We start from the raw sequence: 25,000 nt of genomic DNA, 5'->3' as shown, positions 1-25,000 counted from the left end.
TGGGGGCATCTACCTATTATGGACAGTATTTCCTGCCTACCTCCTGGAGGCTTCTACCTTTATAGGGGGTATTCCCTACCTACCTACCCAGGGCTTCTACCTAATAGAAGGGATTCCCTACCTACTGGGGGCATCTACCTATTATGGGGAGTATTCCCTGCCTACCTACTGAGACCTTCTACCTAATAGGGAGGATTCCCTACCTACCTACTAGGGGGCTTCTACCTAATAGGGGATATTTCCTACCTACTAAGGGCTTCCATCTAATAGGAGATATTACCTACCTACCTACTAGTAGCTTCTACCTAAGAGTGGGGATTCTACCTAATAGGAGATATTTCCTACCTACTAAGGGCTTCCATCTAATAGGAGATATTACCTACCTACCTACTAGTAGCTTCTACCTAATAGTGGGGATTCTACCTAATAGGGGAGGATTCCCTACCTAACTACTGGGAGAATAAGTTAGGGAAGACAGATGTGGTATATCCCCAGTGTTGTAAATTGCTGTAGGGTCTCCAAACTGGGGACCTCCAGCTGTTGCAAAACTACAACTTCCAGCATGCCCGGACAGCCAATGGCTGTCCGGGCATGCTGGGAGTTGTAGTTTTGCAACAGCTGGAGGTCCCCAGTTTGGACATCTAGGCTGGACAGTTTGCGCTATTGCAAATTGTTAATGTTTCGTTAATGATCACATGACCCTTTGCAGGGCTCGGTTTGCCAGGGATTCTAATTTTACAGCTGCAGAAAATTCCATCTAATGGGTCCTGTCAGAGATTAGCGCCGCGGCCGCTCACCTCCATTAGTTTACTGCCCCTTGTGCGCCTTCTCACTTTCCAACTTTCCGATCATCGCTCAGATGTCCGCCGCCTCTTCCAACGCCACCCATCTACTGGCATTGTTCCTCTTTGTGACATCCTAAACCCTTCTATAAATTCCTCCGTATGCATAAACTACTTGTAATCCTCGCATTGTGTTTTCCCCGCGCCCGTGACATGCCGATTCCAAACGCACACAATAAAATCACCGAAGGAATTAGAGGTCACGCAGCCGCCGCCGCGTTCTAGTCCCCTCCAGGGAGATAGGAGGAAGTATAACAAATGTGATCCTGTTACTGTGCATTTTGATGCAAACTGAAGGATATCGAGGCAAGCATAGCCTAAAACGCGTGGGAACAAGGAGCGACTTCAGCTTAAAGCTATAGGTTTTCTTCTATATCTGTGGTCGGATTTCAGATAAAGGACTATATACGTGTTACAGTATTCAAAACCAGGACTTGCATTTGCTTAGAACTCTACGTTGGGATATACTTCTTTTATTCCTCCTGGAAATGTGTAAATAAAGTGACAAGCAGGGTGTTATCTTTTCCCATTATCCATAGGGTGAGACTAGGGATGTCCCCTATTTTATTTTTGACAGCAAAGGTGGCTGTAGACTTGGTGAAGCCCTAACGAAACTTTAACATGAGGCCCTCACTGACACTTTTTAAGATTAAGATATGTCCCCAGTATTTAGGTAGGAAATATCCCCTATTAGGTAGAAGCCCCAACTAGTTAGGCAGGAAATTCCTCCTATTAGGAAGAACCCCCCCCCCTCAAGTAGGTAGGGAATCTTACCACTTGTAGGTAGAAACAGAATCACCCCAATTAGAAAGAAGCCCCCAGTAGGTAGGTATGGAGCCCTTCCTATTAGGTAGAATTACCCAGTAGGTAGGTCATCTCTCCCCCTTCCCCTATTAGGTAGAAGCCTCCAGGAGACAGTTAGGGAATCCCACCTAATAGGCAGAAGCCTGCAGAAGATAGATAAGTAGGGAGTCCCCTTATAAGTTAGAAGCCCCCATTAGGTAGGGAATCCCCCTATTAAGTAAAAGCCCCCAGCATGTAGGTAGGAAATCCCACCCCAATTAGGAAGAAACCCCCGGTAGGTGAGTAGGTAGGGAAACCTCCCTTTTAAGTAGAAGCCCCCAGTATGTAGGTAGGCAATCCCCCCCCCTATAAGGAAGAAGCCCTCAGTATGAATGGAGGGGGCGTGGCATAACATCACTAGGGGCGTGTCCGTGACATCACATTCCCGTCTCGGAAGCAGTGCCCAGCACAGAATGCCGGGGGGCTGCACAGAGATCCCCAGCGGCAGGACCCCTACGATCATCCATCTTATCCCCTATCCTTTGGCTAGGGGATAAGATGTATAAACCATAAACCCGGAATACCCCTTTAAGACCTGCAGTTGCATTGCACCATGTATTTTTTGATTCTTCTGCCAAATTCTGACCCACAAAGACCCCCGGCCTCCTTTTTTTTTATATCTTCCTGTTGTAGACACATTAATGGGCCGTACGGGGGAGATGTCCGACACTGAATTTATTTCTTGTATCTGAATGTACTTGGGAGGAATGTTGTTTCAGGACTATACTTAAGTGTCGCTACCCCCGCTCACACCCCTTCATGTCCGGCTGGGGGATAGCAGCTGTTTAGACAAGTGGTCTGGCATTAGCAAACAGCTCGAAACCCACCATGTGCTGAGCTCTCGTATGGAGGGAACAAAATGGACATGGCACTTGGGAATTTACAGCTCATTGGCAACGGCAGATCTGCTATTAGTCTGTATTATTCTATGAAAAGATCCTGACACACAGACACGCTAAATACCGCATGGAATGCTGGGACATGGTGGCTTTGTTGCCCATACCAACCTATAGAAGTCCTCTTTTCATGTTTTTAGCCTAGTTTATAGCAGGGGTGGCTAAACCTGCAAAACATAAGAGCCACATGCCATAGACTTAGACATGCACATACATAAAAATTAAGAAATACATGTGGAAGCCCCCTGTAGGCGTAGCCCCCTGCTTATAGTGGCAGCCTCCTGTAGGTAGCAGCAGTTCCCTCTATATTAGCAGCAATCCACTGTAGCAGCCACCCTTTATTGGCTGCTACCTTTATATAGTAGTAACACCCTGTGGGTATCAGCAAGAAATGAGCGAAGTTACAGTAATTTGATTCGTCACGAAGCTCGCGGCTCAGCGGTTGCTGACTTTAGCCTGCATAGTTTAGTTCAGCTTTCGGGTGCTTCGGGGGGCTGGAAAAGGTGGATAAAGTCCTAGGAGAGTCATAGTTACTTGCCTCGAGGATGTCAGAGAGGCTGTTCTGCTCCTACCGTTACTGTCAGATGGCCTCCCTGGTCAGCTTCTTCAAGCAGACGTGCCTATGCATGGCATGTCTGCTACCAGAAACCCCTGCTCTGTTAAAGTGGCAGAGCAGAGGGCTGTTGCATTTAAGTGGCAGCTGCCCGTGGAATGGGGGCTAAAGGTCAGCCGTGAGTCACAAGGCACCTAGACAAAAGTCGAATAGGGCTCACGAGCTATAGTTTAGCCATCCCTGGTCACAGTATTAGGCTCCGTTGCTTATACAGAGAAGCCATGTAAATAATGCAGGGGATGCTGCACACGTACAAGTGACATGGCCCATTCTGCACTTATAAACGCTATATACCTCTATTTTTTTATTAAAAAAAATGTTTTACTTCATTGACTGATAGTAGTTTAAACCTTTCTTTAAAAAAATATTACATAATCACAAACTTTTCCGAATAAGCAGTTGTGTTTACCTGAGGAGCAGCACCATTTGTGGCCATTATAGAACTTGTATATTTTACAATTTTTTTTTTTCCTCTGCAGGCTCCATTTTTAGTTGTCACTGATCTAGTGGGTGCAGCCCCGCCTCTATGAGGTTTCCAATACACTGCACATTCACAGAAGAGGTGACCCTGCTCCCCTGTATCTGTATAACACACACTGAGGAGCAGCAGTAGTGAGGACCTCCTAGAGCAGTACTGAGTAGTGTCAGTTGTTAATCAAGAGTTGTGGTAAAATATAAGAGCTTTCAGCAGCTTCTCTGTGTCTCTCTGTAGCTCTTTCCCCATCCTCCCCTTTCCATAGACTTTGGCATCATGTAACTTGATCCCTCAATCTTAAGGATTTTTTTTAGCAGTATTTTAAGGGTGAACGATGATTTTAGTAGAAGATGGGGGAGGAAAGGAACCAGACAGCCAACGGTTGTCTGGCCATGCTGGGAGTTGTAGTTTTGCACCAGCTGGAGGCACCCTGGTTGGGAAACACTGTCTGAGCCAGTGAGTTGTCAAGGCTAAAATGACCTCAAATTTAAACAGGTGATTAAGTCAGTAGTTTAGGGACAAAGAGATAAATTTTAACAAATAATTAAATAAGAAGACTCCAAGTTTTTATGTTAAACCTATTTTGTAACAATTTTCAGTGAGGTTTCTTCAGATTTTCCCTTTTAAAAACTTTCCAAAGATCTTTCAGTTTCCATTCTGGCCTAAAACTAAGCTAAGATTTCCTGTTCTGTACAGATCACTTCCCAGCAGTCTTCTCCTTATCACAAACAAGAGTAGAGTGAAGGGTGACACCAGTATATACACACAATAGCTGTTGCTCACAGATCAGCCTTCCCCTCCCTGTGGATTGACCTCTGTAAAGGCCACCGAGCATGTCCAGACTCCTTTCCTGTCCTTGTCAATGGGTCTTCTCCTGTCTATTGTTGCCTGGGTCCTTCTGTAAAGCATATCTTTTAAATATTAATGTACTCCAATGCGGTAAAACTTATCCCCTATCCAAAGGGGGGGGGATCTGACTGCTGGATGCTGCCCCCCCCCCCCGCCTGGCAGTCCCTTGGAAGGGGGCATGACGACTCCCGGACGAAGCGGCTGCCAACACTCCCCCCTTCATGTATCTTTACGGGAGAGCTGGGGATTGGAGATACCCAAACGCTCCGGCTCTCCCAAGAAATACATGGGGGGGGCATGGCGGCCGGCCCTTTTGTGCAGAGGTATACACGCTCCCTTTCTACAGGAGATCGTTGGAGTCGTTCCCTTCCCCCCCCCCCCCCCCCCCGATCCTCCCTTGAATAGAGGATATGTTTTGGTGGCAGCCCCCATAATAATGTACATAAAGTTTTATTGAAACAATTAGAAAAAAAGAAAGAGATTAGATAATAGTTGATACATTCCCTTTAATTAGTCTGATCTGTGTATGGAAGCAGAGCGTTCAGTTGCCGTCACAAAGGCTTTATTTTCCTTTTTTTAGTTAGATTCTCAGTCTCCGAGGATGCGCGCATTATGCTACTTCTTAGATCTCCCACCTTCCCCCCCCCTCTTCTTCATTGCCACTAGCGTTCTGCATGGGTTTCCCACTGACTTGAAAAGAAAACTGATTAAAAAGCTTTTTTTTTTTTAACAATATTACGGTGCCTGAACAGCTTAAAGGTAATTTTCTATATACGAACCAAAACAGAGAACTGTAATTCACCGTGAGGCGCCCACCGCACGCTCACACTTATGGGCAGGCCGCTATTGTATCCGTCCCGAAATCCCTATTGAGATCTGACCTGATCTTTAAATGGGCACCGTCAGAATCCTAAAACTTTATTTTTTAATATTTTGTACATGTTAGCAAAACATTAATTGTTCTAATATACTGGAATTATTATTTTTTTTATATAGAAATCTTGGCTTATACTGTATTTTTCGCCATATAGGACGCTCCGGCATATAAGACGCACCCAATTTTAAAGGGTGAAAATTTAGAAAAAAAATGATTCTGAACCTTCAACCTGCGGACCTCCAGATGTTGCAAAACTACAACTCCCGGCATGCCCGGACAGCCAACGGCTGTCCGGGCATGCCAGGAGTTGTAGTTTTGCAACATCTGGAGGACCGCAGGTTGAAGACCACTGGTATAGGAGGTAATACTCACGTGTCCCCGCCGCTCCGGAACAGTCACCGCTGCCCTGGATGTCGCCCTCCATCGCGGTCGCCGCGTCCCCGTCGCTCCGGAACGTCTCCGCTGCCCGGTATCCTCGCTCTCCGTCTCCGCCACCACGTCGCTACGCACGCCGCTCCTATTGGTTGACGGGACGGCGTGCGCGACGACATGATGAAGACGGAGAGGCAGGTAAGGTCCCTCCCGATGCAGCCGGGTTAGTGTCACTTTAGCTTCAGACGCGGAGGTCAGCTTTGATCGCCACGTCTGAAGGCTTAATACAGGGCATCACCGCGATCGGTGATGTCCTGTATTAGCCGCGGGTCCCGGACGTTGATGGCTGCAGGGATCGCCGTAATAGGACAGGGTTTTAATGTGTATTTGCTGTATAAGACGCACCAACTTCCCCCCCCAGTTTTGGGGAACAAAAAGTGCGTCTTATAAAAATACGGTAATAAGAGACCACTAGGAGTCCCCATACCATCCAGAACATAATCCTGTCCGGCTGCAGCATCATCTTTGTCCCAGCTGAAGCACAGGCTGGGACAAAGTCCAGAAAGTGAGGGCGGGACTAGCACTTCTCTGTGCTCACTCCTGTCCTATCAGACTGCAGTATGAGAACAGAGAGGAGGGGGTTACAGAGCAGCCTGCAGTGATTGGATGAAGAGACACAGCACAGCAGACTCAGGGAGGAAGGAATACATGTTGACTGTGGGCGAGCTCAGTGCTTGCCTTGGCCACGCCCCTTCCTGAGCAGTGGATGTCAGAATGAGTGAGCAGCAGAACAGAGGTATTTGTGAGCCAACTACAGAAGCTATACATGTGTAAAGCATCTGCATGACCTAGTGAGTAACTATATAGGTACACTTTAAGGAAGTGTGTTCCGCGGCGCGGTGTGTATAAAAGCAGGGACTGTGAGGTTAGTCACGCGTTGCGTTCTCCGCAGGTGTTTTATAGCGTGTATAATTAGCAGGCTCATCGCTCAGGTAGGTTTCCATGAAGGATCACAGGGCAGTGTCCAGGGGTGACGCTTTTAGTGATCTCGCACTGTCCTGTAATGACGGGAGCAGAATGACTGCTGGGGGGAGATTAATGGGGGCTCCCTCTTCTTTATTCCCCGCAAATGAGCTTAAAGGCGCACAGGGAAATTAGCGTCCGCGGAAACCATTTCTTCTAGGAATCTCTTCATATTCGGAAGCGTTTCACCGGCTTCTCCAGGGACGCGTTAATGTGAATTTAATCTCCTCTACAGCTCGGGCCTCGGCCCACGACATCATTTTGCTGACTGATTTTTGTAATTATGCTTCGGTATTGGGAAAAATTCTTCATTTTTTTTTTTTTTAATAAAGGCAATAAGGATGGATGGGTAATTTAATAAAGAAATACAATGGGAATCATAGGGATTGTATTGTGTCCGTATATAGGAACATAGTTCATAAGGCTGAAAAAAGATCAGAGTCCATCAAGTTCAGCCGGAGTCCCTGCCGAGTCCCTACGGAGTCTCTGCCGAATCCCTGCCGAGTCCCTACGGAGTCCCTGCCGATATCAGCGTAACATGGCAGCATTTATATGTACAAGGAAGCCAAGTGAAAATGTACATGATGTGCATTGGAAGGGACCATACATAGTCACTAGTAGACTACTTAAAGGGGGATTCCGGATTTATACAAAGGATAGGGGATAAGATGTATGATCGCAGGGGTCCCGCCGCTGGGGACTCCCGCAATCTTGGTGCAGCCCCCAGCATTCTGTGCAGGGCGCTGCTTCCGAGACAGGGACGTGACATCACGCCACACCCCCTCCATTCATGTCTATGGGAGGGGACGAGAGATTTATGACTACTATATATTCTGATCCTATAGAGATAGCAGCAGTATACAGATAGAGCTGGAGGGGAGGTGTATAACTACTATATATCCTGATCCCATAGAGATAGCAGCAGTATACAGATAGAGCTGGGAGATGTGTATAACTATTATATATCATTATTCCATAGAGATGGCAGCAGTATACATATCTGGGTGGTGGAGGGTATCTGGTAGGTGATGATGTCATCCTGTAGTTCACAGGAAGTCAGGTGACACAGTGATCACATGACCCAGTTACTGCAATGCAACCTATAGATGCAGCTGTGCTGTAATAAAACAAATGGTGCTGTATGACTAGTGATGGTGAGTGTACATGACATGTTATGCTTTTTGTGTTATCCATAACATTATTCTCCCTGAAGCGTAAACAATCTTTGCCCCCCCAAAAAAGTGCCCCCCGCACCGCATTATCTGATAATGTTATTAACCCCAAATAGTCTAGTAAATAATCATTATAGGTAACAACTAACCTATACGGTGAGACTAAAGGAATTCCTAATTAATGTTCATGTACAGATGGGGTCTTGGAGAGGGGGTGTATATGGACTGTATGTTGGTTTTTATTATTTGGATTTCTCTGACCCTCATCCTAATTTTCTGCTTTTCGTAGTGGTTGAGGAGAAGGTGACGTTGAAGCGCAGTTTCCAGCAGGTCCAAGAGGAGGAAGATGATTATCCTGGAAGTTACTCCCCCAGGGACCCTACGGCAGGTCCTCTCCTGGTAAGTCCTCATGTAACTGTATATACAGGCCGACCTCATTAACCCTACGGCAGGTCCTCTCCTGGTAAGTCCTCATGTAGCTGTATATACAGGCCGGCCTCATTAACCCTACGGTAGGTCCTCTCCTGGTAAGTCCTCACGTAGCTGTATATACAGGCCGGCCTCATTAACCCTACGGCAGGTCCTCTCCTGGTAAGTCCTCATGTAGCTGTATATACAGGCCGGCCTCATTAACCCTACGGCAGGTCCTCTCCTGGTATGTCCTCACGTAGCTGTATATACAGGCCGGCCTCATTAACCCTACGGCAGGTCCTCTCCTGGTAAGTCCTCACGTAGCTGTATATACAGGCCGGCCTCATTAACCCTACGGCAGGTCCTCTCCTGGTAAGTCCTCACGTAGCTGTATATACAGGCCGGCCTCATTAACCCTACGGCAGGTCCTCCTGGTATATCCTCACGTAGCTGTGTAATATATACAGGCCGGCCTCATTAACCCTACGGCAGGTCCTCTCCTGGTAAGTCCTCATGTAGCTGTATGGTATATATACAGGCCGGCCTCATTAACCCTACGGCAGGGCCTCTCCTGGTATATCCCCATGTAGCTGTATATACAGGCCGGCCTCATTAACCCTACGGCAGGGCCTCTCCTGGTATGTCCTCATGTAGCTGTATATACAGGCCGGCCTCATTAACCCTACGGCAGGTCCTCTCCTGGTATATCCTCACGTAGCTGTGTATACAGGCCGGCCTCATTAACCCTACAGCAGGTCCTCTCCTGGTATGTCCTCACATAGCTGTATATACAGGCCGGCCTCATTAACCCTACGGCAGGTCCTCTCCTGGTAAGTCCTCACGTAGCTGTATATACAGGCCGGCCTCATTAACCCTACGGCAGGTCCTCTCCTGGTAAGTCCTCACGTAGCTGTATATACAGGCCGGCCTCATTAACCCTACGGCAGGTCCTCTCCTGGTATGTCCTCATGTATCCGGCCTCATTAACCCTACTTGCCCCCATATGTTTCTGTCTGATCTGTCAGCAGAGACATGACTACAGCTGCCAAGTGGATGTCGCTCCTCTGGCCGTACAAGGACATTTTCTCCGCTGCCCTTATCAGGAGAACAGAGTCTCACAATCTAGTTTACATATTCTACTTAAGTGGAGAACAGGCAGGGAGGACTTCAGGTCACTGCGCATCAGGCTTTACCCTGACGTGCAGGTTTTTTCATGTTTTTTTTTTCTTGTGCTAAATCCAGGAGACCTGTAATGTTAACATTTATTTCTATTTATTTCATGACTAGTTTTGCTATTTAAGGGGAAATAAATAAAATAAACTCCTAGAGGAGAGCCAATACCAGCTCTTTATCTCAACCCTCCCCCCCTGCCTACCCCCCTCCCATAGCACTTCTGCTTATTCCCTACCCAGAGCTGTTGCAGAGCATAACAAGACTTATAACGAGTACATCTCATGATCTTGTTATTATTATTTTCTAGTTTTCTACCTTGATATTGCTCTGTATTTTCTGCTCAGTCTGTCAGAATCACAGACTGGGAAGGGGCGTTCCCCAGCAGGCTGTGACATCATATGAAGCCATACAGGGGATAACTTCCTCCCTCACTCTGCTACACACAGCCCAGAGCAGTTCAGTGTGAGATGAGCTATGATTGGCTAAGGCTGCACCCCCCTCAGCACTCCACACTGCATTACCTGATTTTTGGCCAGCAGGAGTCCAAAGTCTGTGCAAGAGATGGGAGAAAATGTGCTCTGCACAAGTAGGGAGACACCTAGTGGCAGCTTTTTTAAATAAAAATAAAACAAAGAAAACTTTTTTTTTTTTTAACAAATACATTAGAAAGATGTTATATTTACCATAAGGAGTGCAATAGCAAAAATTAGTGCCCATTTAAACAATCAGTGAGGTTGCAGTGCCTGATATTCATTCCCTTGTGATCGGCAGGGGTCCCGGGGGTCTGACCCCACCGATCAGCTTGTTATCCCCTGTCCTATAAATGGGAACTAACAAGCTGAGATGGGAATACCTCTTTTAACCATGTTTTTTGTTTTTCCTAGCGGTTTGTCTAAATGACCTATTTCCTCCCATTCTTCAACGTCTATCGTGTATATCCAAACTCATATGACCCGCGCGTGTACGCATCACGGGGTTAAGGATTTCAATGACAGGAAACCAGATCCCGATTTTATTTTCTCTTTAAACAAACCCGGTCCAGCCATTAGACCCAGTGCCAATAGTATAAATATGTATTTTGGCTCTTTTTTTCTTAAATTCCTCACGGTGTAAACAGTGTGAAGAGCCGTCTTAGTGCCGGGGCCACGCAGACAGGCTGTCATGTTAGATGTTGCTCCTTGTTGAGATAAAGCAGCGTGCCGATAGGAGGACCGCCGTACTCCATCACTTCTGCCGAGCAGCCCGTCCTGTCTCTTTTCATACACGGCTCCCAGATGAACCTCGGGATAAGGCTCGTAGCTTGTCATACAGGAGGACGGATTCCGTACGTGGGAAATGGATTTAAATAAAGAAGTTTTCCAACCAGGGTGCCTCCAGCTGTTGCAAAACTACAACCTCCAGCATGCCCAGACAGCCGAAGGCTGTCCGGGCATGCTGAGGGTTGTAGTTTTGCTACAGTTGGAGGCACCCAGCTTAGGGGTTCCCTTATTTCAGGAATCGCACTAGCTCTCTCACCTAGCTTCGAGTGTCTAAGGGTGACCTCTGCCCGGTGTTTAATAGGTTAATTGGTTTCCTAGGAATTTTGCCCTAGAGTACGTGTGGGCCCGAGACAGGGTAACTAGATTGTGAGCCCTCTTAGGGATACAAATAATGTGAATGGTTACTATGTCAGTCCGTACTGCCAAGTATAGGAGCTATATATGCTCTGTTTTTGGGGACCTTAATGGGTACAGACAGGACATCTGTTATTGGGATCATAACCTTGATGGGGACAGGCAGGACATCTGTTATTGGGATCATAACCTTGATGGGGACAGGCGGGACATCTGTTATTGGGATCATAACCTTGATGGGGACAGGTGGGACATCTGTTATTGGGATCCTAATTTTGATGGGTACCGGCCAGACATCTGTTATTGGGATCAGAACCTTGATAGGTGCAGGCGGGACATCTGTTGTTTGGATCATAACCTTGATGGGCACAAGCGGGACATCTGTTATTGGGATCATAAACTTGATGGTCACAAGCGGTACATCTGCTTCTCCTTCAGCAGACTATAGTTGTAGTTTTGCAACATGTAGAGGTCCACAGTTTGAAGACCATTGTTCTACAGTATCAACCGGTGATGGAGACTTTTTTTCTGGTGGATGTTGTCTAAACAGAACAACCTCTTTGTTGGAGACATGCGACTACTCTCTGCGAGCAGATTCCAGGCATGAAAATAGAAGCAGACTTCTTTTATTAGCGCTTAGTAAGAAAATAAGCACAGAACGCGTCTAGAGAGAAAATGGCGGCTGTTTGCATAACGGGACTGACGGAAGGAAAAAATGAAGACCCATCATTCGGGGATATAAAAAGTCAGAAGGTGCGAATACAGAAGGCAAACGGCCCACAGAAGAGATCCGGAGGCAGGAGGTGTTACTCCACCGAGCGAGAATGTAACACTTTAGTGGGGAACTAACAGATGGAGTTTATGGAGCGGCAATGGAGTGAATGGAAGTTTGTTAGAGAGAAGGCATCTAATGGCTGCGATCGTAAACCAGGACTATGCTTGAACGACACTGGAGACATTACGTTGGATGAGGGGAGTAATGCTGGGAATAAATAACATAGACGGCACTGATTTTATTGGATGAAGCACTTTTAGTGGTATTGCAGAAACTTGCGACAATCCCGAGCGATAGGCTGAGTACCGGTTGTATCTACATAATGGCCGCACTTGGCTTTTGGAAGAGCCGACAGTGGAATTTCTTTGAGAAGCTGAAAATGGACATGAAACAAAATGTATTTTATATTCGGTTAGTGCACATGGCGGAAACAGAAGTTTTCTAGACTCTTAGAGACCCGTTCTCCGACGTGGCGTTAATCTTGGCCGCTTCAGTAACTTGTTTTAGTTCCGGACTAAGGGGAACTACTACTGTTCCGGACTACTACCGAAGTTGATCTCCGGAGGGAGGCAGAATCTGCGTACGTAATGATTGGGGTCTGCTTTATTATTATTCTCCCCTGCATAGATGTCTGACGCATTTCTATCCTTTACTGTCCCACATTCGGATACCGTAGGTGCGTATAAGAGGCACACTTGGTTCAGCTGCTTAAATATTTGGCTTCTTTTAAACGCAAGTCTCAAGTTTCAGGACCAGACCATTTTTTAGCGCCAGCATGGGGAGGCACAGGCAACACTAGGCAGTACAGTATAGAGGCAGATGTACCACGCTCGGCAAACTTCCAGGTAATCAAAAAAGAGATCATGTACGGAAGTTCGGAGAGTGTGGTACGGTTGCCTTGGCAGCTGTACCGCCAGGCCTGGCATACGTATACTCACGCTGGAGCGGAAGATGGCACAGGCCTGAAACTTGGAATTTGTGCTTTAGTCCAAAGGATAGGATGTCTGATCCGTGGGTCCCGCTGCTGGTGACCCCCGCGATCTCTGCTGCGGCACCCCTGACATCCGGTCCATGGAGCAAACTTTCGTGCCGGATGACGGGCGTTGGAGGCAGAGGCTTGTGACGTCATGACCATACCCCCTCAATGCAAGTCTATGGGAGGGGGCGTGACTGCCATCACGCCCCCTCACATAGACTTGCATTGAGGGGGGCGTGACGTTACGAGCCTCCAGCACTGCACCCGATGCTCTAAACGAACACTGGGTTCAGCAGAGAGATTGTGGAGGTCCCCAAAGATGGGATCCCCGCGATCAGACATCTTATTCCCTTTCCTTTGGATAGCGGATAAGATGTCTAGGGGCGGAATACCCCTTTTAAGTTTGTCCGGTAGATCATTTTTGTGTATATATAGGTAGGTTACTTTCTTTTTTAAAGGACGAAACAGGGATGCCCTCACTCCTTTTAAATCTCCAGTTTTATTGCAGCCATAAAAACATCAGAACAAGGTGAAGACAGTTGGCGCGTTTCGAGTCTGACTCTTTAACGAAATTAGGCTTTACGAAATGGTGTATTTTCGAAGGCTCCAATAAAAGGTTACGTTTTTATTAGCTTTTCCATAGGATATTTTAAGATTTTTATCTAAAAGGATGTTTTTTTTTTGTTTTTTTTTTGGTTCTGCGTTGCACCGTACAATCATCGTGTCACAGGCGTCTCCGAAGCTCCGCTCTTTGTGACTCACATCTCCGTGGTCTCCAGAGCAGCAGATGCTTAAGACGGGTATGTTGGGTACTTGCGGCTTCGTGTCAGGCGTAGACTTCAGAGTGCCGGCGCTGATGATGATTTGTGGGGGGGTATTGTGACTAATAAAGTAAGATTAATTACCTGTCAGCCGATGGAATAAAAAAGGAGTACATGCTGCACCGAGCACAAAGCAGCTGGGGCCTGTTCTGCGCGGACCCTGTAGACACCGCCGCACTGTTTCTATAATTCTCCTTTTCTTTTATTAACTACCGTCATGTTGTGTAGTTAATTCCCAGTTCTCATAGGTCGATGCGGAATATGGCCTCCATCTTCCATTGCTAGACACGTGATGTTGGATTTTTTTGCTGCGCCGTTCTACCCGCGATATCCAGTATGAAGCAGCTAAAACAGCGGATCATTCCTCATCGGACTTGCTGGACCATGTGGTTAGAAGCAGGGTTTTCCAAACAGTGTGCCTCCAGCTGTTGCAAAACTACAACTCCCAGCATGCCTGGACAGCCTTCGGCTGTCCAGGCATGCTGGGAGTTGTAGTTTTGCAACAGCTGGAGGCACACTGTTTGGAAAATCCTGCGTTAAAGACACATCCGAAATCTCTTAATATTCTTCGTTCCCATTAAAGGACCTAGAAAATATCATTCCAGTCATAGAAAATGACAGCTTCCATTAAGACTTCCCCCGGTGTTCACCGCAAGACTACACACAAACTGAGGACAGATGTGGCACTGGGGGGGAACGGCAAAATTTTTTAAAATCCTGGATAACCCCTTTTAAACGCTATAGATGGCTATTCATTTTTATTTTATTTATATTTGTATTTATTTATTTTTAATTGAATTTTTTTATTTTTTATTTTCCATGGTACTTAAAAACATTTTCTCCATATGTCTTTATTATTATTTTTTTTTTTTATCCTTGATAACCCTCTTAAACGCTATAGATGGCTATGCATTTTTTTTTTTATTTAGATTTTTATTTATTTTTAATTTAATTTTTATTTATTTTTTCCATGGTACTTAAACATTTTCTCCATATGTCTTTATTATAAATTTTTGCTCGGTTTTTCTTCTACAGCCGCCTTGTTTTTACATATAAGGCTGGCTGCTGTGTATTAGTCAGTGAGATCTGTCAGAGAAAATGTGCTTTGGTAAGTCAGTTTTCTTGCCTGTGTCTTTCCTCTCCAAATTGGAACTTCTAAGCTGATTTATGACCAGAGCAAAAGTCAACTTTGGTGTGGTCATCAGTCAGCAGAAGTTTGTTCAGGAAAGAATAGATAACAGACCCATCAATACAGCATTAAGCTTTATATTTGAAAACAAGAAGGCTGTAGAAGAGAAGTGCAGTAAAATTTTTATGCAAGACCTATGGAGAAAGTGTTAACCATAACAAATCAAGGGGGGAAAAAAACATTCAATGGTGTCTATAGCCTATAATTCCGCCACTTTTCGTTCTTGGTGTTTCCATTTCAGTGTTAAAGAGTGTATTATTACCTGATATTACTGACATTTAATTAATGTGACCACCTTTTAAGCTAGAGCCACACAGCATATTGTATTACTTATGATGAAACTAAATGTTGCGGTTTTGCATCTAACAAGTTCCCATTGCCCCTGAGGTTGCACCTGTATGTGGTGAAACATGTTGGTTGGGCAGGACTACTGAGCACAGTGTATAATAATTATCTGCCACTTCCGGCTCGCAGACTAACTGCAGCTCCAGACGTTGGGCGACCATAGCTCCATCCATCTTGTGCTCAATTAACTATCGGGGGTGGGGGGGGGGGATTTTTGGTCTTGATATTGACACTTTGTACATGATTATTGCTTATATACCTTTTATTTTCACCATGTCAGCTTATGTCTTTGTGTTGTAGGTGTTTCACATTGTTTAATCTCCCCTGATGAACCTTACCATCATTAGGGGAGAAATGTGTCGGGTGGGAATTTTTTTTTTTTTTTTTTAGCTACAATTTTGATGGTAATCCTTTACATATTGCTGATACCCCAATGTTTATATGGATGATCATACTCTATGAATACCAGTTGGGGCTCTTTTGCACAGAAATACGCGTGTACATGTTTCATCACTCACACGTTTGCTCTTCAGTTCCGGTAACTTTACCAATCCCCAATTAAAACTCCCGACGGAGGGACGCGTGTCAGGACGATGATGCATTTGCGGCATAAAGTTTCTCATTTCATCTTAAATGTGTTGATGGAAGTGTTGGAAAATTGCTTGTAAATGTAAAATTATAAAAATGTAAATGATCCATAGTGGTGACAAAATGCACGTTTTTGCCGGAGATGAAATGCTTTTAGTGCCTGAATAATACATCAGGGCTGCGAGCGGAGCGGCGTACACCTCATTACAGGCTCCATTTCAGGCTGGGAATTTTTAGGCCAATTTATTATAGTCTTTTTATGAATAATTAAGGAGTTTGCAGGCTTGGATACTATACTTCCTTCCTATCTTTCATCCATTGTACACTTATTTTTTTTCTCCTCTTTCAGGCAGACGATCTCATTAAAGCTCTGCAGGATCTGGAGAACGCCGCTTCTGGTGACGCTGCTGTTAGGCAGAAAATTGCATCTCTTCCTCAAGAAGTCCAGGATGTGTCCTTACTGGAAAAGATCACAGGTAAGACCATCTGTCTTGTTTAGCAACCTTGGACCCTTCCCAGCATGCTTGGCAAGTATCGGCGGCTGTCATGATTATGCGCGGATTTTTGATGCCGATGTCTGGATTCGGCAGTGAAACCGCACCAGGTCGCGCTGCCAGCCACTAATATAGATACAGCATTAGAGTCTCCAGATCTGATGGGCAGATAAAATTAGGGACGGCCTGATAAATTTGTAGATGTGTTTTCCAGATAAGGAGGCAGCCGAGCGTCTTTCCAAGACAGTAGATGAGGCCTGTCTCCTGCTGGCAGAGTACAATGGGCGGCTGGCGGCAGAACTAGATGATCGAAGGCAGCTGGCGCGGATGCTAATGGAATACACACAGAACCAAAAAGAGGCTCTGAGCAACAAGGAGAAGAAGCTGGAGGTAAGGACACACCTATGTGCACAGCTTTCCCAGAATCATGTCCTTAAAGCGTACCTGCCTGGGGGCTTTTTAGGATAAGCTGCCTGCTCTCTCTCGATTCCTCTCGCTCTCGATCTTGCTCTCTTTCACGCTTGTGCTCTTGCTCTCTTTCTTGATTTTGCGCTCGCTTGTACTCTCTCTCTCGATCTTGCGCTCATTCTCTGTCTCTCTATCTTGCTCTCTCTTTCTTGATCTTTTGCTTGCGCACTCTCTCTCGCTCTTACTCCTTCTTGATCTTTCTTGATCTTGTGCTTGTGTGCTCTCTCTCTTGCTCTGTCTCTCTATCTTACGCTGTTTCTTGATTTCACGCTCGCTTGTTCTTTCTCTCTCAATCTTGCGCTCTCTCAATCTAGCGCTCATTCTGACTCTCTCGATCTTGCGCGCTCTCTCTCGCTCTTACTCCTTCTTGATCTTTCTTGATCTTGTGCTTGCGTGCTCTCTTGCTCTGTCTCTCTATCTTACGCTCTTTCTTGATTTCACGCTCGCTTGTTCTTTCTCTCTCGATCTTGCGCTCTCTCTCGCTCTTACTCCTTCATGATCTTTTTTGATCTTGTGCTTGTGTGCTCTCTCTCTCTTGCTCTATCTCTCTATCTTACGCTCTTTCTTGATTTCGCACTCACTTGTTCTTTCTCTCTTGATTTTGCGCTCTTTCTCTCTCTTTCTCCCAGTCTTGCGCACGCTCTTTCTTTCTCTTTCTCGATCTTGTGTTCCTGTCACTCTAATACCAGTTGATATTCGGTCTCTCCAGTCAGCAGAGCACTATGCGCCTCAGTACTCACTGACCCCGCTCTGTAACTTTTACGTGGTCTCCAGAAATGTCAGTAACGGAGTTGTTGCAGTGGTGGCTCCTATTACAGCACCACCCTTGAAGTCAATAAGCTCTATAGAAATTACAAATGTTTGTCAAAGCGACTGAATTGTAGGGGCTGCACTCTGCACCTGTGGCCATGGGACTGAACCTAAATTTAATCAAACAAACCTCAAGATTAGTCAGCTCACCACCTGAGGATCTGCTGGAGCCGTTCAGACAAACCACAGGTGCAGAGTCAAATACGCGGTGAAGAAGAATCCAGCGAACCAATAGACTGTAAACGCTTTATACCTTATTGCAAGTCTATTAGGAACAAGCAAATATACACTTTTCAACACAGGGCAAGAGAGGCTTGACGCATTTCTGTGGGTTACTTCTTCGTCATCAGCCTTATGACTAAGGGGTAGTCCCCCAAAACACGTCAAGCCTGTTTTGTCATGTTTAAAAATGATATACTGTCTGGTAGATTTCCGGAACTCCGTGATCAGACATCTTATACCCTAAACTTTGGATAGGGGATAAGATGTCTAGGGGCGGAGTACCCATTTAATGATTAAGAGCTTAGGTCCAATACTTTTGTCCATATAATGTGTTTACCTACAGATCAGCCAAGAATTCTTCTCCTAAGTGTTAGCGTTGCGACAGACATTAAACATTTTACCATAAAATGAAGAAGCTTGTAAACAAATGACCTTTTAATGATTTCACAATAACATTTACGTGTCCTAAGCTGCGCAATTGTACGTGCTTCGTGTTTACATAAAGCTGAGAGGCTGCGGAGAACATGTGTGAGCGCCTCTGGAATATCGCCCTGCCCGGGGGGGGGGGGGGGACTCTGCAGCTTCGGTTCCCAGCAGACCCATAGCACATCTGATGAGACGACAAGTGGTGGGAAAGTGGAGGCTTGTTTGTTCTGTCTGACTAATAGACCAGGCATCACAGAGTACACAGTGCCCTCTAAGGAGTCTCTTTAACCCTTTGCAGTCTGTCGCTTTTGGGTGTCACGGTTGGTCAGAAATCTCCTGTACCAGTTCATAGCGTCGCCTCAGTATACGGTTTTAGACGTCTTTAAAAAGCTGTTGTTCAGAATTAGAAGAAACAGCGCCACACCTGTCCATGGGTTATGTCTGGAACTGCCATGGTGTTCCCTTTAAAGTGACTAGGGTTGATTTTAAAGGGGTACTCCGGTGGGAATTTTTTACTTATTTTTTTTAAATCAACTGGTGCCAGAATGTTAATTACAGATTTGTAAATTACGTCTATAAAAAAAAATGCCGAAACGCGTCCCTGTACCGTGATATGGCTTATTAAAGGAAATCAGTCATCAGTGTCACTTGCACCAACCTGTTTGTACAGACAGGTAATGCAGATGAGGGGGCGGGCATGATGTCACGAGGGGCGGCCCTGAACACGAAAGCCCGCACACAACATTCAGACCAATAAACTTCCAGACGCTGGGGAGCGGAGCTCTCAAGGCAGGGCAATGGAGTACCCCTTTAAAGGAAACCTGTCATCAGTGTCACCTGCACTAACCTGTTGACAACGGTACTTACCTGATCCCGTTCCATGCTGTAGTTTTCAGTCAATCTCTTCTGTGTCTTCAGCTCCAGGCCCAACTTTGAGCATGGGCGGAGCTTAGTTATGTCACCGCTGCTGTTTGAAAGCATCGGGACCCAGGAGAGAACATCAGCGGTGACCTCACTAGGCTCTGCCCATGCTTGAAGTTGGGCTCAGAGCTGAAGACACAGAAGAGGATTGCTGGAAAATGACAGCACGGAACGGGACCAGGTAAGTATTGTTGTCAACAGGTTAGTGCAGGTGACGCTGATGACAGGTTCTCTTTAAAGGGGTACTCCGCTGCCCTGCTTCCGGAGCTCCGCTCCCCAGCGTCCGGGAGTTTATTGTTCTGAACGTTGTGTGCAGGCTTCCGTGTTCAGGGCCGCCCCCTCGTGACATCACACCTGCCCCCTCAACGAAAGTCTATGGGAAGGGGGCGTGACAGCCGTTGAGGGGGCGGGCGTGATGTCACGAGGGGCGGCCTTGAACACGGAAGCCCGCACACAGCGTTTGGAACAATAAACTTGTGGACGCTGGGGAGTGGAGCTCCTGAAGCAGCGCAGCGGAGTACCCCTTTAAATCTTCATTTTGCAACATTGGTGAGTACCGGATACCATTCTTACACTCCATTTTGGCCCCGATAGCCGAAACCTTCCAAATGTGAACATCTAAGGATGATGTATGCTCCCTCCGTCCACCTAACCTATAGCAGATAATCCATCCACTCGTCTGAACTTTACATAACCTTCAATATTTTACCGAAAATAAAACCTCCAACTAAAGGAAATTGTAGATTTACTTATTCAAAAAAAAAATAAAGGGTAATTGCTGACTTTTTGAGGTCCAGATATTACATGTAAAATTCTCCTGGCAGCGCTGAATTACAGGTGAAATGTAGACGGATGAAGAACAGATTGGAATACCTCTGGGCTCTGCTCTGCCTGCGCAGTTGCCAACGAACCAAGACATGTGCCTGGCAAAGCTACAGACTGGAAGAGGGCGAGGTGAAGCAGAGTTCATCGTACACGAACACATAGGAAGTCCCCATGAAAGTCAACAGGGGTCTGTCAGCCAAACGTTCGCAGTGAGCCTCCCAAAACAGGGTGTGAACATGGCCTAAGGTAGAGTTCGTGCCACTGTTTCCTTTTCCATTGTGTTGGACCGTCACAGGAGCAGAACAGTGAAAGTAACGCCGCTGCCACATCTCCTCCATGACGAACGCCATTGGGGGCTGACAGACCCCCATTGACTTTCTCTATGTCTGCCAGGTTCAGGTTCCTTACCTTTGTCTTGCATTTTGCTCTGCGTTCTGCGCTATTTTGTCTGGGATTTTCTATGGAAAAAGTGGAGGCTCCTAATGCAATCTCTGACCCAGATGTGAATGTTAAAATAATAATTAAAAAATATTTATATTTTAATAAGAAAAATGATAAATATATTTTATTCACACACACACACACAGCTCCTAACGCAATCTTTGAATGTTAAAAATAAATAAATAAAATAAATAAATGATAAAAAAATATATATATATACAGACACACACACACACACATATATACACACACATATATACACACACACACACATATACACACACACACATATACACACACACACATATACACACACACACATACACACACATACACACACACACACATATACACACACACACATATATACACACATACACACACACACATATACACACACATATACACACATATATACACACATACACACACACACACACACATATACACACACACATATACACATACACACACACATATACACACACTTATACACACACACACACATATATATACACACACACACACACACACACACACACACTGGGGCAAAAAAGTATTTAGTCAGCCACCAATTGTGCTAGTTCTCCCACTTAATAAGATGAGAGGCTGTAATCTTCATCATAGGTTATAACCTCAACTATGAGAGACAGAATGAGAAAAAAATCCATAAAATCACATTGTCTGATTTTTAAAGAATTTATTTGCAAATTATGTTGGAAAATAAGTATTTGGCCAATAACAAAAGTTCATCTCAATACTTTGTTATATCCCCTTTGTTGGCAATGACAGAGGTCAAACGTTTTCTGTAAGTCTTCACAAGGTTTTCACACACTGTTGCTGGTATTTTGTATAATATATATTATACATACATACATATATACACACATATATAGTGTGTGTGTATGTATGTATATATATATATATATATATATATATATATAATTATTCACACACATATACACATTGCTTGTAAAATAAATGCAGTAAAACCTTAAGGCTAGGTTCACACTACAGAAATTCAGCTTGCAATTCCGCTTTTAAATTGCTAACAGAAATTCTGCTTACTACTATGTACATGTGAGTCAATGTGTTTTCCGTGCACCCATTTACACTTCTGAATTTTTTAAGCGGAATTTGTTAGCTGAATTTTTGCTTTCAAATTTCCACCTGAAGAATGGTGGTGGTGGTCTTTCTTCCGGGGGATTTTCGTCGCAGAATCCCATTGACTTCAATGGGACTCTCATTTGAATGTGGATTTTTACCCAATGCGGATTGGGGGCAGATTGACTGACTGAAAATAGGCTTTGGAGGCGGAAACTACTCTACCAAACTTTTGGAAGCAGACAGGCAGAATTTTAGTAGTGTGAACCTAGCCTAAAACTTAAACTTTTTTTCAGCACACCGCTTTGATCTCTCTCTCTCTCCTCTTTTGTGTTATTACAGGAATACAAGCAGAAGCTAGCCCGGGTGACGCAGGTACGGAAGGAGCTGAAGTCCCACATACAGAGTCTACCCGACCTCTCGCTGCTTCCCAATGTCACAGGCGGACTGGCGCCTCTTCCCTCCGCCGGCGATCTCTTCTCCACCGATTAGGACCGCCCTCCTATTTTGGGGCACTCCTTTTGTCCACCCAAGTCTTCAGTAGTCACCAGCATAGGAGAAGGAGCGGAGAGCCTCGTGGTTCAGAGAGACTGGAACGTTGGTTCTTCACAATGAAATGTCTTGGCTGAGCAGTGTATTGTGCAGGCAGCCTAGTCCCCCTCCTGATAGACAGCGCCGAGATCACAGATGCAGGGGGTCATCATCTCCCCCCATGATGATGATTTATGTTTTTGTTTTCCCCCCCCCCCCCCCCTTTTTTAATAGACTTGTTTACGGAGAGTGTGCACAGATTACGCTTCTTTGTCAGCTTTCTCTGGCAGCTTTATATCTTTCTTGTTTCATTGGAAAGACTTGGGGAATGAGTTTGTGTTCTTCAGGTACCACGGTCGGCCATTCTGTAACTTGCTGCAGGACGGGAGGAATACACAATATAGTGTGTGTCATTTCAGAAGCCATTGTGTCCTAATAATTGTGTGGAAAGTGTGTATTGCTAACATTGTTGAGGCAAAATATGCAGATGTGGGCCTTTTCTTTCCTGTTACAGAGAATCTGTCAGCTGGTTCACCACACTAAACCTAATACACTGGGTTATAGTGCGGATAAAGAGCTGTAAAATGGGGGGTCACATGCTTATTTTTGTTGCGTTCTTGCAAAGTTATGGATCTCTATGAAGTTAATCCTAATGCGCCCCAGAGTGCAATGGAGGCGGGGAGCCGGTGTGTCCAGCTCCCCTGCCTCCTCAATAGTCTGTCCACTGGCATGCCCCCATCTTGACTATTACGAATCTTCACTCCCACGTCATGTTTTTAGCCCGGAGAACATCTGCTCTTGAACTTAGGTACATTGGGGGTAGACTCATCTGTAACCTCGCCACACCAGACTTCAGAGTGTAACGAGGCATCGGCACCGCCCTCTCAGAGCAGAGCGCTCACCTTCCCCCGCCGGCTCTCACATCCCAGTGATGTGGGACTGAAGATTCCAATTATTTAAGACTGGGGCAGGCCAGAGGGCGGAATATGGAGGAGGCAAAGGGAGCTGGGGCAACCGGCTCCTCGCCTCCGTTGCGCTCTGGAACGCATTATGATTAACTTCATTAAGTGACCCGTCATTTTGCAGCTCTTTACCTGCTCTATAACCTAGTGTACTGGGCTTAGTGCAGGTTAAAGGGGTACTCCGGTGGAAAACTTTTTTTTTTTTTTTTTTAAATCAACTGGTGCCAGAAAGTTATACAGATTTCTAAATTACTTCTATTAAAAAATCTTAATCCTTCCAGTACTTATTAGCTGCTGTATACTACAGAGGAAATTCTTTTCTTTTTGGAACACAGAGCTCTCTGCTGAATCACGAGCACAGTGCTCTCTGCTGACATCTCTGTCCATTTTAAGAACTGTCCAGAGTAGGAGAAAATCCCCATAGAAAACATATGCTGCTCTGGACAGTTCCTAAAATGGACAGAGATGTCACTAGAGAGCACGGTGTTCCAAAAATAAAATAATTTCCTCTGTAGTATTCCGCAGCTAATAAGTACTGGAAGGATTAAGATTTTTTAATAGAAGTAATTTACAAATCTGTTAAACTTTCTGGCACCAGTTGAAAAAAAAAAAGTTTACACCAGAGTACCCCTTTAACCAGCTGTCAGATTCTCAGGGGTACTTAAGCACTAAAAAATGAATCTGCCATCCACAGAATATGTAATAAGACAATGTTCACACAACAGAATTCTACTGATTTTAATGGGAGTCTGCTGCACATGGTGGAATTTCCACTGCAGAAACATTTGAGGAATCTGGTGGAAATCCCGGTATCTGTGTTAGAAAATCTGTGTCAGAAAATCTTCCTCTTGGAAATGCATTGCAGTCTATGCAGACGGCGCCTTTCCGAGCGGTCCTAGCGCCGGCAGACGTTGATCAAGTTTTTTGCCGTGTGCACATGGCCTAAGTGTCTGATTCCTAGAGGTTGGACCCTGTGATCAGATAGGGGAAACATTTTTAGAATTCTGGAATACCCCTTTACAGAATGTTAAAGTGGTCCTTTATCCTTCTGTAAAGGTCCTATTATTATAATAATATAATGGGCCGCGCGATTGGCAAACGAGCCCCAATCCATGATCTGCACTCGGCCCGTGTAAATGGGGTCCCGAGTTGTTTCATTATAAAACTGCACTGATGTGTTATTATTGGAGATCCTACTGACTTCAATAAGATCCGCCCACAACCTTATGTAAATGGGGGTCCTCCTGACTGATCCCCTTATGGAAGAAAAGGAGAATCGGCCATGTTGGATTTTATACCTGACCCTTCAGTGGCTTATCTCTCTACAAAATGAAAAATCTTACAGTCATGGGGAAGAGTCGGGAGGCCCCCATATGCATTAGATCAGCCTTTTTCCCAACCAGGGTGCCTCCAGCTGTTGCAAAACTACAACTCCCTGCATGCCCGGACAGCCTTCGGCTGTCCGGGCATGCTGGGAGTTGTAGTTTTGCAACAGCTGGAGGCACCCTAGTTGGGAAATGCTACATCTTCAGGATCTAATGCTGATAAAGATAATTATCGGATTCTGGCACTCACCCCAGCTGTTTACATAGGATGGGAAATAAAGAATGTTTTCATTCACTGACAGCAAGCAGAGCTCTTGTTTAGGATTCAAAGCACAAAGTTTGCGCCATATTTTCAGCGTAGCAGAAGGAAGGCTGAGCATCTCTGAGAGTCTCGTCACTTATAATCAGAATGTATGACCCGAGAAGAACATTATTATCGAGTGGTTATAAAGGGGGATTCCGAGCGCCAAAAGTTATCTGATTGATGGGGATCCAACCTCTCTAACACCCCCAGTGGTCCCATTGTCCCCCGAATAAATAGAGCTTAGCGTGCGTTCATTCTCTATGGGGGTGGCGTCCCAACATTGTCGAACGCTGGGAATAACAGGAACAGGTCCA

At 45.4% G+C, this 25,000-nt stretch overlaps 1 protein-coding gene across 3 annotated transcripts in view; it reads left to right on the top strand.

Moving 5' to 3' along the window:
* RPRD1B (regulation of nuclear pre-mRNA domain containing 1B) overlaps nucleotides 1-23,276 on the top strand; it is a 59,350-nt gene extending 36,074 nt beyond the window's left edge. Inside the window, exons 4-8 of one of the 3 annotated variants that reach the window (XM_056549746.1) lie at nucleotides 8,252-8,350; nucleotides 9,001-9,011; nucleotides 16,203-16,329; nucleotides 16,562-16,737; nucleotides 21,907-23,276. In XM_056549746.1, coding sequence (XP_056405721.1) covers nucleotides 8,252-8,350; nucleotides 9,001-9,011; nucleotides 16,203-16,329; nucleotides 16,562-16,737; nucleotides 21,907-22,056 — 563 coding nt within the window. In that variant the 3' untranslated portion in view covers nucleotides 22,057-23,276. Of the gene's footprint in view, nucleotides 1-8,251; nucleotides 8,362-8,936; nucleotides 8,948-9,000; nucleotides 9,012-16,202; nucleotides 16,330-16,561; nucleotides 16,738-21,906 lie in introns of all 3 variants that reach the window. The other 2 variants (XM_056549747.1, XM_056549745.1) reach the window with 2 other exon arrangements.
* The last annotated feature ends 1,724 nt before the right edge of the window (nucleotides 23,277-25,000 follow it).

This window comes from Hyla sarda, chromosome 13 (genome assembly GCF_029499605.1).
Source record: "Hyla sarda isolate aHylSar1 chromosome 13, aHylSar1.hap1, whole genome shotgun sequence".
In the NCBI taxonomy this organism is placed as follows: Eukaryota; Metazoa; Chordata; class Amphibia; order Anura; family Hylidae; genus Hyla; species Hyla sarda.
The sequence above is the reverse complement of the archived record's forward strand: the minus strand, read 5'-3'. Positions and strand labels throughout refer to the sequence as shown.